The 12,867-nt window shown below is 35.9% G+C and overlaps 1 protein-coding gene across 1 annotated transcript in view; it reads right to left on the bottom strand.

Moving 5' to 3' along the window:
• Nucleotides 1-1,896: 1,896 nt before the first annotated feature.
• The window catches only part of LOC107714157 (WSC domain-containing protein 1-like), a 27,637-nt gene continuing 16,666 nt past the window's right edge, over nucleotides 1,897-12,867 (bottom strand). The window contains exons 4-9 of the mRNA XM_016519906.1: nucleotides 8,750-8,934; nucleotides 5,917-6,038; nucleotides 5,248-5,293; nucleotides 4,813-4,977; nucleotides 3,898-4,098; nucleotides 1,897-2,764 (exon numbers count right to left, since the gene is read on the bottom strand). Coding sequence (XP_016375392.1) covers nucleotides 2,412-2,764; nucleotides 3,898-4,098; nucleotides 4,813-4,977; nucleotides 5,248-5,293; nucleotides 5,917-6,038; nucleotides 8,750-8,934 — 1,072 coding nt within the window. The 3' untranslated portion in view covers nucleotides 1,897-2,411. The remainder of the gene's footprint in view (nucleotides 2,765-3,897; nucleotides 4,099-4,812; nucleotides 4,978-5,247; nucleotides 5,294-5,916; nucleotides 6,039-8,749; nucleotides 8,935-12,867) is intronic.

The following is a 12,867-nucleotide window of genomic DNA, read 5'->3' as shown; positions in this document are numbered from 1 at the left end:
TTTCTCTTTGTGAGGTTTGGTTAGCAGTGACTGAAACGCAGCTTTACACACAACTGCCAGTCTGCATGGAGAGGATCTTGAGACTCCAGTAGCTTCAAACACCTGTTTGCTGCTCAGCAGTGGCTTTTTTACAGCTGCCATTTCAATACAATTCATTTGTTTGACAGAAACTTTCCTTAATAAATCTTTATCTGACCAAGATCCTCTGTGCTCGAAGTCACTCACAAATCTTTTGACAGTTCAATAATCTCTATTTGCTTTTCGCAAAATATTATTTGTTTTGATGCCTTTTGCAAGACATTGCGTTGTTTCATACTTTTCATCTCCAGAAAGATCTGTCTTCCTCACCATATTTCATGACAACTGTGACTTGCTTAATAATGTGGAACAACCTCTTTAAGTAGGGTTTCCATTTACCTAAGAAGACCTGGAAAACTATTGAACAAACCTGTTTGAGATTGATACCAGTTATCTAAAAAGATGTGAAAAACAACACAGACAAAAATCTGACTCTTTATTATAGCGAAATCCTATTGATATGTCACTTGCATAATAATTTGGAACAGTGTAATAGTATATAAATCCTACTAAAATAACTCTATAAATGATGACAGAATTTTCAATTTCGGATGAACTATCCCTTTAAGTGTGTGTGTGTTTTCCAGCATTAAAAACTTTCTTCCATCCCAGCTTAGTTGATTTATCCAAACATTGTAAACAGTATGGCTATGGCACTATTAAACATGGCTCTTTTTTCTTTGAACACCCCAACCAGTCCAGCATAGCAACACTGACTGGACCAGTGATGTAATTTTGGGGGTGTTACTATCATTTTTTCAGACCAATGACAGATGGGGGAGTGTTTGTTTAAAGTTACACATTCCAGCTCTATGTAAACCTACTCACTGGTATTAAATTATGAACCAAACTTAAACAGTGAGAAATTTGATGCTGAATGATGCTAACCGATTGATCTTTTGCATCTCGTTGAATAAGTCAGCAGAAACAGCCCCCTGGTGGGATTCCTGCCACTAGCACTACAGTGACATTGTCTGAATTTGCAGCTGATCCCAGTTTGGCAATGTGCAAAAGAGTATTGCACCACGCTTAATCCAGACACATCTGGAGCATGCTGGCGGCGTGCTAATCAGCTCTGGGAGGATTAGCATCAGGCTAACGTCATTCCGCAAGGCAAGTCTTGTCTAGTCCAGCTGAAAGCTTTCGTTCCTTTCTGAAGGAATCTAGCGGGATGGGGATAGTCACTATTCGTTTGACTTTGATGTATGCTAAGTCTGTTTGCCATGTCATATTCTCTTGATCTTAAAGGTTTAAAAGAAAATGTGTTTGTTATTCTACTACTCCTCAACGTAGTATTACATTCCGTTTCTATCAGGGCCGTTATATCATAGATATGTTGAACTTAATATTTAGTTTTGTGGTCTATAAATATGACTTTTTCAATACTTGATTCTCGAATAATAACATTGTCCTCAACCTTATCCTCAATACACTACAAAAAAACTATGTTTTTAATTGTTAAATCAAGATAAATTTACTTGAGAAGCAAAATTACTTATATGTCTTGTTTTTGTATTGTCTTGTTTTCTGGAGAAAAAAAAAATCAAAATTAAGCGAGTTGATACTTGAAACAAGAAAAAATATCTGCCAATAGATAAATAGGGTAAGAAAAATTAGAAGGTTACCCCATTTGTTCTTGTTTTGTTTTAATTTTGATACTTTTTTTCATATAACAAGTCTTTATATTTACGTCAGTTTGCTTGTCAAAGTAAATGTACCTTGTTTTAAGAATGTTGATGTTTTACCAAAAAAGACAAAAATACTAAAATCATTTTTACAGTGTCTGTGGTTATAGACCACTAATAGGTTACATTTATCCTAGCATTTATGATATCAGCTTTGTAAATGGTCTAAATTGTCCCTACAAAGTAAAAAAAGTTACTATGTAGTCATAAAATGATGTTGTCATTGTGGTAGACATGTCATTATCATCTACGGTACATGTCGGATTAGTACATAAGCAATTACATCTGTTGTTTATTAGGCCTCTTGTTGACTTGTAGTTGAAGTATGTAATTAAGCACTCAAGTTTCCTCCCAAAGGAGGAGGGAGAACTTAACTTGCCTCTGACTAGAGCTGTTTTTGAGTCTCAAGTTCAAGTCTGCAATTGTCAAACCTAATTTCTCACCAAGTTCAACTTTGCTTCCTTTTACAGACTGATCCGCATACCGCCGTTAAAACATGTCGATCTCAAAGCACACCAGCATCATATGGCATTATTTATGACCTCAATATGTGAGGAAATAACGTATCAAAATATCTCCCGGGCATCATAGTTTGTAGCACTGGAGCTTGAGCGAGACAGACAGTCCTGTACTCTAGTTCTGGACTTATCATCTTGGGAGATACTCCTTTGGCAAGCCAGAATAGTTGCTGGCTCTGAGGGCCTGGTCCACAGTGCTGATGTATCCATCAATCAGCCGTTTCATATCTGGGGTGAAGGGGTCAAAGGTGGGCCGTCGCACACCTGAGCGCTTGAAGTGGCCATCCTTGTTGCACTCAGCACAGAGGAGCCGCTCTTCACTGACACTGGTATTGAGGAAGGAAGTGATGGATCGTAATGTGGGCACCAGTGACTCCTGCAACTCCTCATAGTGCACCACCAGAAGTTTCTTTCCATAACGCAGCCAGTCCAAAATGTGAGAAGCCCACCAGGAGGCATAACTACCCACAAATTCGGGCCACTCTAGAGGGAGGAGAAATATAAAAGTATTTTAGGAAAAACGATGCATTAAGAGCCCGGGGGGAGGACTTCAGATCAGGAAGATCAGGGTAAATGTAACTTTTTTTTTTTGTCCTCTGGGAAACATGTAAGTAACCTCTGAAGGGCAGTACTAAATGAAAAAAATATGATATTTAGGCAAATTAAGAAAAATTTACATTCTGTTCAAAAGTTTTCCGGCTCTTAATGCATGGTTTTTCCTTCTGGAGCATCAGTGAGCGTTTGAACCTTCTGTAATAGCTGCAAATGAGTCCCTCAGTTGTCCTCAGTGTGAAAAGATGGATCTCAAAATCATACAGTCATTGTTGGAAAGGGTTAAAATACACAAAAATGCTAGAAAAACAAAGAATTTGTGGGACCTGAAGGATTTTTCTGAAGAACAGCAGGCGGTTTAACTGTTCAGAACAAACAAGGGACTCATGAACAACTATCACTAAACAAAAAAACACCGCTGTGGATCATTCAGGTAACAACACAATATTAAGAATCAACTTTTGAACGGGGTCATTTTTATAAATTCAACTAATATTTTCTCTTGTAGACTATATGTAAACATCTTTTATGTGAAATATCTTATTCAGGTCAGTCCTAAATAAACAATAACATGCATTTTGTATGATCCCTCTTATTTTGGTAAAATAATTTAACATTTAGCAGATTCTGCAAGGTGTATGTAAACTTTTGACTTCAACTGTATGTATATATTTGCAATACTGACAGACACTGATGAAGTAAAACAAAAAAAACAAAAAATTCTAATATTGTGCTATAACCATTATGGTAGTGAAAGCAATTTCTCTGAGATTACAAAATCAATTGGACAAGCTTTTAAATGTTAATTAACTGGAAATAAATACTAACTAAAAATGAACTAAAACTAAAACTGAAAAAATTTAATTAAACCTAAATAGTAATATATAAAAATATATATATTTTTTATAAATTTAACAGATTTACTAAAATAACAAAATTAAAAAAAGTTATTAAATTAAAATGAATAATTTTAATAAAATCTATAAGAGTATATAAAAGAATACTAAAATAACACTAACATAAAGTGTCATAGAAGAGCTTAACTTATACTGTACTCATAATACCTTTGCTTTTCCAGTGCTGATCAGAAGCATAACCAAGATGTCCGGCGCACTTGCGGTTGAACTCAGCCATGAGTGAGCGGTAGGGGTTTCTTATCAACAGTATTGCTGAGTCATACATCTCTATATCCCGCTGGCCGCTCTCATGTGTCTTCACACAGATGGTTCTTCCACTCTTCCAGTAATCTTTCTCACCCTTGAAGCCTGCACAGTTGGGAGGAGAAAAGGATTAGAATATACAGCCAACTGCATGTGGCGACCGCCCAGTGCCGCCTCTGAATCCAAACACATACGTTCCAAAAACTGCATCAGAAATGGTGTTAGTCCAGGCATGGGCTCCACGGCCCCCCTCAGGCAAATGTGTCAGGTTCTGTGATGGATTTGAAAAGGCACTCTGACTTTCAAGGCAGGTCAAGTTCTTTAATGATAGAAAAAAAAATCCTCAATAAATTTTGGCATTTGAAAGAAAAGAGAAGGTCAGCTGTGCCCAAATGCACATTATCAAGCGATCTCAAAAGCTGCATGGTAGGAGCTGAAGAAAAAGAAGAAAAATGTCGAGAAACTTCAAAAAAAAAAAAAAAAGAGGCTCTGCTGTTTTTAATAAATCATTCCAAAACTCACAAACTCTGGAGTTACTGTTTAAATCAGTCCAAACTTCTTAAAAACAGTTATATATACAGTATGTATATATAATCCCATGATGTTGTGGTGGTAGATTAAACTTTGGTTAAATTCCCACTTTCCATTAGAGACATCAGCCTGTTTATGTGCAAAAAGATAGCAATGATGATAAATTCATTCCATCCAATGTCTGTGCAATAATATTTTTCAGAGTGGTTTGATTTGTGTCCGTCAAAGACAAGCAAGCGTTTAAAATGGTAAGATTTATGATCACTGGTAGAGTGGTGCTACTGTTACCTCTATTGTAGAGGGTGCCATCAAAGTAGTAACTGCCTGTGTAATAGCCTGTGGCGAGCTCGATCAGGTGCCTCACCCAGGTGTTCCCCGCACCAGGAAAACTGGACAGAGCCACCAGTGAGCTGGACTTCTCAGGTAGAAACTTCTTCTCTGTGCATCTGGAATCTGGACAATAAGACATTTTCAATATTTATTTGCCACTTATAGAAGGTAAGATAACATATAACAACCTGTTATTTTCAGCCAGGTAGTTATATTGCATCTGTTTATTTAAAAAATCACATAAAATAATTCCTCAAAGGGTTATCTAATAAAAATATAGAAATACATTTATTTTAAGAACTACATAAACAGTTTTTAGTTTTTTTTGTAAAAGTGCTGTGTTTTTTTATTGATTGATTGACTGATTGATTTTTGGTTGTGTGTAGCACCTACAGCTCTGCATAGCCTTTCGGAGCATCCCAGTGTTAGGTGAGAATGGCTGAAGTTTATTTTTAACAAAAATTAACAGTTTTCTTTCTTGTGTTAACATATCTCCTATTGCAACAGGAAGTCGGGGGAATGATGGCTTGATAAAACAATTAGCATAAAACCATGCTAGTTGATGGCAGGTGGTATTTGAGAGAGAAAACATTTGATAAATTTGGTTTCAATAAATTATGACTGTTTATATGTATTAAGATTAAACGGGGTAACTGTTCCTTCAATTACAATACATATACTACTGTTTAAAAGTTTTTTCACATTTTTTTGGAAAGAGAAATTAATACTTATATTCAGCAAGGATGCATTTATTGATCAAAAAGGACAGTAAAGACATTTATAATGTTACAAAAAGATTTGTATTTTGAATAGATGCTGTTTTGTACTTCATATTACATTTTTCAGGATTGTTTGATAAATATGTACTGTATATATTTATTTATAAAATACAAAAATACTAAGCATCAAATCTGTTTTCAATATTTATAATAATAAGGCATATTTCTTGAGCACCAAATCAGCATATTAGAATGATTTCTGAAGGATCATGTAATATTGAAGACTAAAAATGTATCTTTGATCCACATGAATCTAGTGTTGATGCAGTCAGGAAAGTCAGACCTGATCCATGCAGTTCTGGATGCACCACTGGGAGGTGAGGTTGGGCTGGATGACATGAGCCAGGGAAGCTGCTGTTGAGTTGTCAGGTTTTTTGAAGCAGCCCCGGTAGCGCACGTTCCTGTCTGAAGGCAGAGGAGAATGGTGAAAAATAGTGTAGGAACAAGATTTTGTGCCAACACTCAGTTCATTGCTCTAAGGTTTGGAATACTGCAGTGAATGTGTAATTAAGTAGAAGAAGAAAAAAAACTCATAGACCTTCAAAGAAATATCAAACATTTCAAGGAATCAGGCTGTATGGGTAATGAGTGAACTGCAAAGAAGCCACATTTCACAGAAATAGGAAACTGCGCTAATATGAATAATTTTATCATTTTTTTCGAGTTGCTTCAGCTTTTTCCAAACCCTTCTCAGGCACAGCTGCATGTTTCTTTTAGCAGGTGCTTTTGAATGTAAGGAAAGGAATGAATTTGACGAAACTCATCGCTATGCTTTAAACTGACATTTTGATTTTGAGCTTCCCATGATAGCAGATGTACACAACATGTTAATATTAATAATAATATGTTTAGTTGATATACTGTACACTACCATTCAAAAGATTTTTGGATGTTTTTAAAATAAGTCTTTCACACTCACCAAGGCTTCATTTATTTGATCAGAAAACAGTAATACTGTGAAATATTATTACAATTTAAAAATAAATGTTTTCTATTTGAATATATTTTTAAAATGCAATTCATTCCTGTGATGGCAAAGCTGAATTTTCAGCTGCCATTCAGAAATCATTCGAATTTTCTGCTCAAGGAACATTTCTTATGATCAATGTTGAAAACAGATGTGCTGCTTAATATTTTTGTGGAAATCGTGATACTTTTTTTTTCAGGATTCTCTGATGAATGAATAGAAAGTTCAGAAGGAAAGCATTTTGAAATTGTATCTTTATATTTTCCCATTTTCATTCCAGTTAAAGTTTTACGTCTATATTTTTATTCATTTTTATTTCAGTTTTAATTTTAGTACATCAAGTTTTGTTTCAGTTAACATTTATTTGATTTTACATTTTTTTATGGTTTTAGTTACAGTTTTAGTTAACTAGAAGAACCCTGCCTAAATCAAACAATACATTCCTGCATCATTATATAACTATAATAAATGTGTATTTTATATATAAAGGTTTCCACAGCTAATATCCAACTAGAATTGACTCGACATAACTGAGCCTACAGCGAACAAGCCCAGAAACAGATTCACCTCATGGACAAACACCGGATGTGAGTGGATACTGTGATTTAAGGCGTTTGTATCTGCATTAGCGAGTGTGCTCAGGGCCTTCATGACACTTTGTCACCTCTACAGGGTAAACAAGCACTCTGTAACCGAAACCCCGGGGCTTTTGTTTGCCTCTCCAAATAAATGAAGAGGCCCTGCAGACCGCCGTTTGCTTTTGAAGCAATCACATGATTCTTTGTGAGGGCCATAAATGAGACACAGCTGCATGAAAACATCAAACAAAGCACTATTAAAACAGAGTGCAGAGGAGCACCACAGGCCTCGGGTGAGCCTCTGAACTTCTTACTAAGACCGGCGGTAGACTGTTCAACTATAACAAAACAAGTCAGACCACGGTCACCGACACATGTGTGGAAAAGCGATTCTTGCAGAATGTTATGCACAGAATATTTTTGCACAAAAATAAGCTATGTATTATAGGCTGTAGACTGCTCTTAGATTTGTAGTCAATAATTTAAAAAAGTATGTATCTAAAATTATATAAAGGTTATGCATATATAATCCAGTATAAAAGTATTACAAACATTTTTTTTTTTCATTCATGAAGATTTTTTTAATCTAGTTTTATTTTAATTTAATTTTTATTTTATTTGTTTTGTTTTGTTTTTAATTGCAAAGTCCCAGAAATCAAGATTTTGAACTGTATTTAGATATATCCCACATTTTGTAATAGAGCTGCAAAAACTGCATATAATGCTTTCATATTTACATTCATTCATCTGGTAGATGCTTTTTTATAAAAAAGCATTATAAACACTTTTTATTCATTCATTAATTATTATTTTATAGCTAGAAAAATACAGAAACCAGGATTTTATTTTATTTTATTTTATTACTTTATATTACTAATATAATTTATTATTGTTTTTTTACTTGATTATTTTAGTTTATTTTATTTCTAGAAAATTACAAAGTCACAGAAATCAAGATGGTAAACTATATATGTCCCAAATTTTGTAACAGGGCTGAAAAAAAAGTGCAGATAATGCATTCATATTCACTTTTATTCATTTGGTAGATGCTTTTATCCAAAGCATTATTTAAAAGTTTTTCTTTTATTCATGAAGAATTATTTTAACATTTTATTGCTTTATTTTATTGCTAGAAACTTACAGAAACCAGGATTTTTATTCAGCATTTAGATGTCCCAATAATTTTCCTTTTTAAGAGGCAAAACAATTCCTGATATGTGTGTTCTTATTTACATTTATTCATTTGACAGTCGCTTTCATCCAAAGAAATTAGGTTCCACACTTTTTTAACCTTTTTTTATTTCTTGACCTTCATTGTCAGCATTGTGCTCTACTAGTTAAGCTGCGTTTTTGTGCATGTTAACCGCAGAGGTGAGTTACAGCTTATCTGTGCCAGAAAGCAGTATATTAGTTTTTAAGACTTGCATTTGCATTTTTGCATGTTTATATGACTAATATTTATTCTCTTTCAGAATGCTGTTTTGTATGCTTCCCAATGCATTACTAATGCCATGCATGAATGGGTGAGAAGTTCTGCCCTGCAAAAAGGTAAACTTATTTCAAGCACTCACATCTCCGCTGGCCAGGATGAACCTCCTCCACCTTGTAAATGGACAGACGGGACACACCTCCACAGATGGCGCCCTTCTGGCCTTTGCAGTCCAAGTTACACCCCTCCTCTTTCATCCGAGCACTTGTGATGCGGTTTCCACAGTAACACTCGGACCCATATTCAAGGCCAGCGAACTGGTACCCGCTGTGTGAAACAAAACATTCAAAATCTAATTATTATCACAAAAGAATGTGCCAGCGCGGATGAATAACATGAATATTTACAGCAAAAACTCTTTAATTTCTTAATACAAAACAATATTACATTTGTCATTATAAAATAAATTCATGCAAATGTTAACTAATGTTTTCAAATGATGTAATGGTTTCTTTTTACAGTATTCTAACAATTTAATAGGTGTAATATATTAACAGAGTTTTGAATTTTAAAGGTGTGCAATTTTGTATTAAAAAAAAAAAAACTATAAGCCATTCCTAGGTTTATTTTTTTCCCTTGTTTCAGCATCCCAACCACCTTGACTCAGCAACACTGACTCAACCAATGGCATCAGCTGTGGGCGGGGCTGTCTGTTTGGACAGCCAGTGGTAAACAGTGTAAGTGTTTGGGAAACCATTTCGAAAACAGTCAATATTTTGGCAACATCAAATCTCCATGGCCAGACTATGAAAAAAAGTCTGTCCCCTGTTGTCCACCGACATATTTGTTTAAAACTATTTTGGACTGTCACTTGTAAATGGTGCTTGATCTGTGCATATTTCTCTCCTAAATAAGATGGGGCAACTTATTCACTGGAGAAAGCAATATTATGGATAGAGGACTAGGCAACGGTTTGAGGTTAAAAAAATCTTGATGAATTTGTTTATACAATTATCGTTTCACAAGACTTAACTGATGTACTCGAGTCATGTGGATTACTGTGATTTTTAATCAGATATTTGAAGTCTCATTCTGACGGCACCCATTCACTGCAGAGGATCCATTGGTGAGCAAGTGATGCAAAGTTTCTCCAAATCTGTTCTAATGAAAAAACAACTCATCTGTATCTTGGATTGCCTAAGGGTCAGTAAATTTTCAGCAGATTTTCATTTTTGGGTGAACTGCATGTCAGTGCATTCTTTGGTTCTCCCAGAAAGGCCCTTATACTTTTTACACTCTTTAAAAGACAGACCCAGTAGGGATTCTGCTAAAGACCACCACCATCTCCCTGTTCATATCTGGTTGTGAGCTCAAGGGGTTAACAGCTGGTGATTGGCCCGCTTGCTGAGCTAAACATCTGTCTCACCATTTCCACACCCTTCGGTGCTAGCCTATGCCACTTTGTAGTGGCAGCCGTTCTCAGGGTGCCATTGCGAACCACCTGGCCAGCTATCTCACAGTAACGAGCCTGTCCAGGAAGCTCCTGCATTCACCTCCATCTCATCTTTTCCAATAAATTGGGACCTGTACAGACTCCTGGTTCTGTGACATTGACAGCACATTGGTTAACGGTTAATCACAACGATCTTCCTCCATCTTGAAGCTTTTGTCCTCTGGCCCTCTTGACTTTTTTTGGAGATTGCAAAAAGGCGCAGCACGATTCCATTCAAGCATGTTGGTGTAGGGCTCAACAGGTATTAGCTTGAGCCCCTCTGCAAATTGTTTCTCTGATCCTCAGCTTGAAACGTGGCATTGGCACTGCCATGGAAACCCTGCCAGGGACATTCCCACTGTTAAATCTGCGCTCTGAATTAATCGCTCAGTCTGAGCAGACATGTACCTGCAGACACAGAACAGGAGAAGATTTTCTCCCTGTCACCTACCTGTAGATGATAACACTGGGCTGGGATGTCAGATCCTTTTCAGTCTGAGCAGTCACAGAGTATTAACGAAAACGTTTTCTTAGATATAAATACGTTCTATAAATGTGGGGTTCTGTTACTTATTTTTTATCAGCATTAGAGGCTGATCCCATGTTTTTGAGGTGTTTACTTTTAGATATTTGATAAACTATACTACTGATCAACTATATGTTTGATCCTATACTAATCTTAAAAGTAAGATTTTTTTTAATTTAAAGACTGGCAGTAAAGACTTTTATGTCAAAAAAACTTTAAAACTTAACTATTTTGGACTGTCACTTGTAAATGGTGCTTGATCTGTGCATATTTCTCTCCTAAATAAGATGGGGCAACTTATTCACTGGAGAAAGCAATATTATGGATAGAGGACTAGGCAACGGTTTGAGGTTAAAAAAATCTTGATGAATTTGTTTATACAATTATCGTTTCACAAGACTTAACTGATGTACTCGAGTCATGTGGATTACTGTGATTTTTAATCAGATATTTGAAGTCTCATTCTGACGGCACCCATTCACTGCAGAGGATCCATTGGTGAGCAAGTGATGCAAAGTTTCTCCAAATCTGTTCTAATGAAAAAACAACTCATCTGTATCTTGGATTGCCTAAGGGTCAGTAAATTTTCAGCAGATTTTCATTTTTGGGTGAACTGCATGTCAGTGCATTCTTTGGTTCTCCCAGAAAGGCCCTTATACTTTTTACACTCTTTAAAAGACAGACCCAGTAGGGATTCTGCTAAAGACCACCACCATCTCCCTGTTCATATCTGGTTGTGAGCTCAAGGGGTTAACAGCTGGTGATTGGCCCGCTTGCTGAGCTAAATATCTGTCTCACCATTTCCACACCCTTCGGTGCTAGCCTATGCCACTTTGTAGTGGCAGCCGTTCTCAGGGTGCCATTGCGAACCACCTGGCCAGCTATCTCACAGTAACGAGCCTGTCCAGGAAGCTCCTGCATTCACCTCCATCTCATCTTTTCCAATAAATTGGGACCTGTACAGACTCCTGGTTCTGTGACATTGACAGCACATTGGTTAACGGTTAATCACAACGATCTTCCTCCATCTTGAAGCTTTTGTCCTCTGGTCCTCTTGACTTTTTTTGGAGATTGCAAAAAGGCGCAGCACGATTCCATTCAAGCATGTTGGTGTAGGGCTCAACAGGTATTAGCTTGAGCCCCTCTGCAAATTGTTTCTCTGATCCTCAGCTTGAAACGTGGCATTGGCACTGCCATGGAAACCCTGCCAGGGACATTCCCACTGTTAAATCTGCGCTCTGAATTAATCGCTCAGTCTGAGCAGACATGTACCTGCAGACACAGAACAGGAGAAGATTTTCTCCCTGTCACCTACCTGTAGATGATAACACTGGGCTGGGATGTCAGATCCTTTTCAGTCTGAGCAGTCACAGAGTATTAACGAAAACGTTTTCTTAGATATAAATACGTTCTATAAATGTGGGGTTCTGTTACTTATTTTTTATCAGCATTAGAGGCTGATCCCATGTTTTTGAGGTGTTTACTTTTAGATATTTGATAAACTATACTACTGATCAACTATATGTTTGATCCTATACTAATCTTAAAAGTAAGATTTTTTTAAATTTAAAACCAAATTTGACAAATCAAAAGTGGCAGTAAAGACTTTTATGTCAAAAAAACTTTAAAACTTTCTATTTATCACAAATATTAAGCAGCATAACTGTTTTCAGCATTGACCATAATGATAAATGTTTCTAGAGCAGCAAATCTTCATATTCGAATGGTTTCTGAAGGATCATGTGATATTGAAGATTGGAGAAATGGCTCCTGAAAATTTAGCTTTGCCATCACAGAAATAAATAACATTTCAAAATATATTCAAATAGAAAACAGATGTTTAAAATTGTAATAAAATTTCATAATATTACTGATTTTATTGTATTTTTATTCAAATAAATGCAGCCTTAGTACGCATAAGAGATTTCTTAAAAAAAAAATCTTACTGACCCTGAAGTTTTAAATGGTATCTAATATGAAATTAACCTAGCATGAAAAGTAGTTTGTCAAATGTCTATACAGGTGCATCTCAATAAATTAGAATGTCGTGGAAAAGTTCATTTATTTCAGTAATTCAACTCAAATTGTGAAACTCGTGTATCAAATAAATTCAATGCACACAGACTGAAGTAGTTTAAGTCTTAGGTTCTTTTAATTGTGATGATTTTGGCTCACATTTAACAAAAACCCACCAACTCACTATCTCAACAAATTAGAATACTCCATAAGACCAATAAAAAAA

This window comes from Sinocyclocheilus rhinocerous, unplaced genomic scaffold (genome assembly GCF_001515625.1).
Source record: "Sinocyclocheilus rhinocerous isolate Xijiao unplaced genomic scaffold, SAMN03320098_v1.1 scaffold1561, whole genome shotgun sequence".
Taxonomy (NCBI): domain Eukaryota; kingdom Metazoa; phylum Chordata; class Actinopteri; order Cypriniformes; family Cyprinidae; genus Sinocyclocheilus; species Sinocyclocheilus rhinocerous.
The sequence above is the reverse complement of the archived record's forward strand: the minus strand, read 5'-3'. Positions and strand labels throughout refer to the sequence as shown.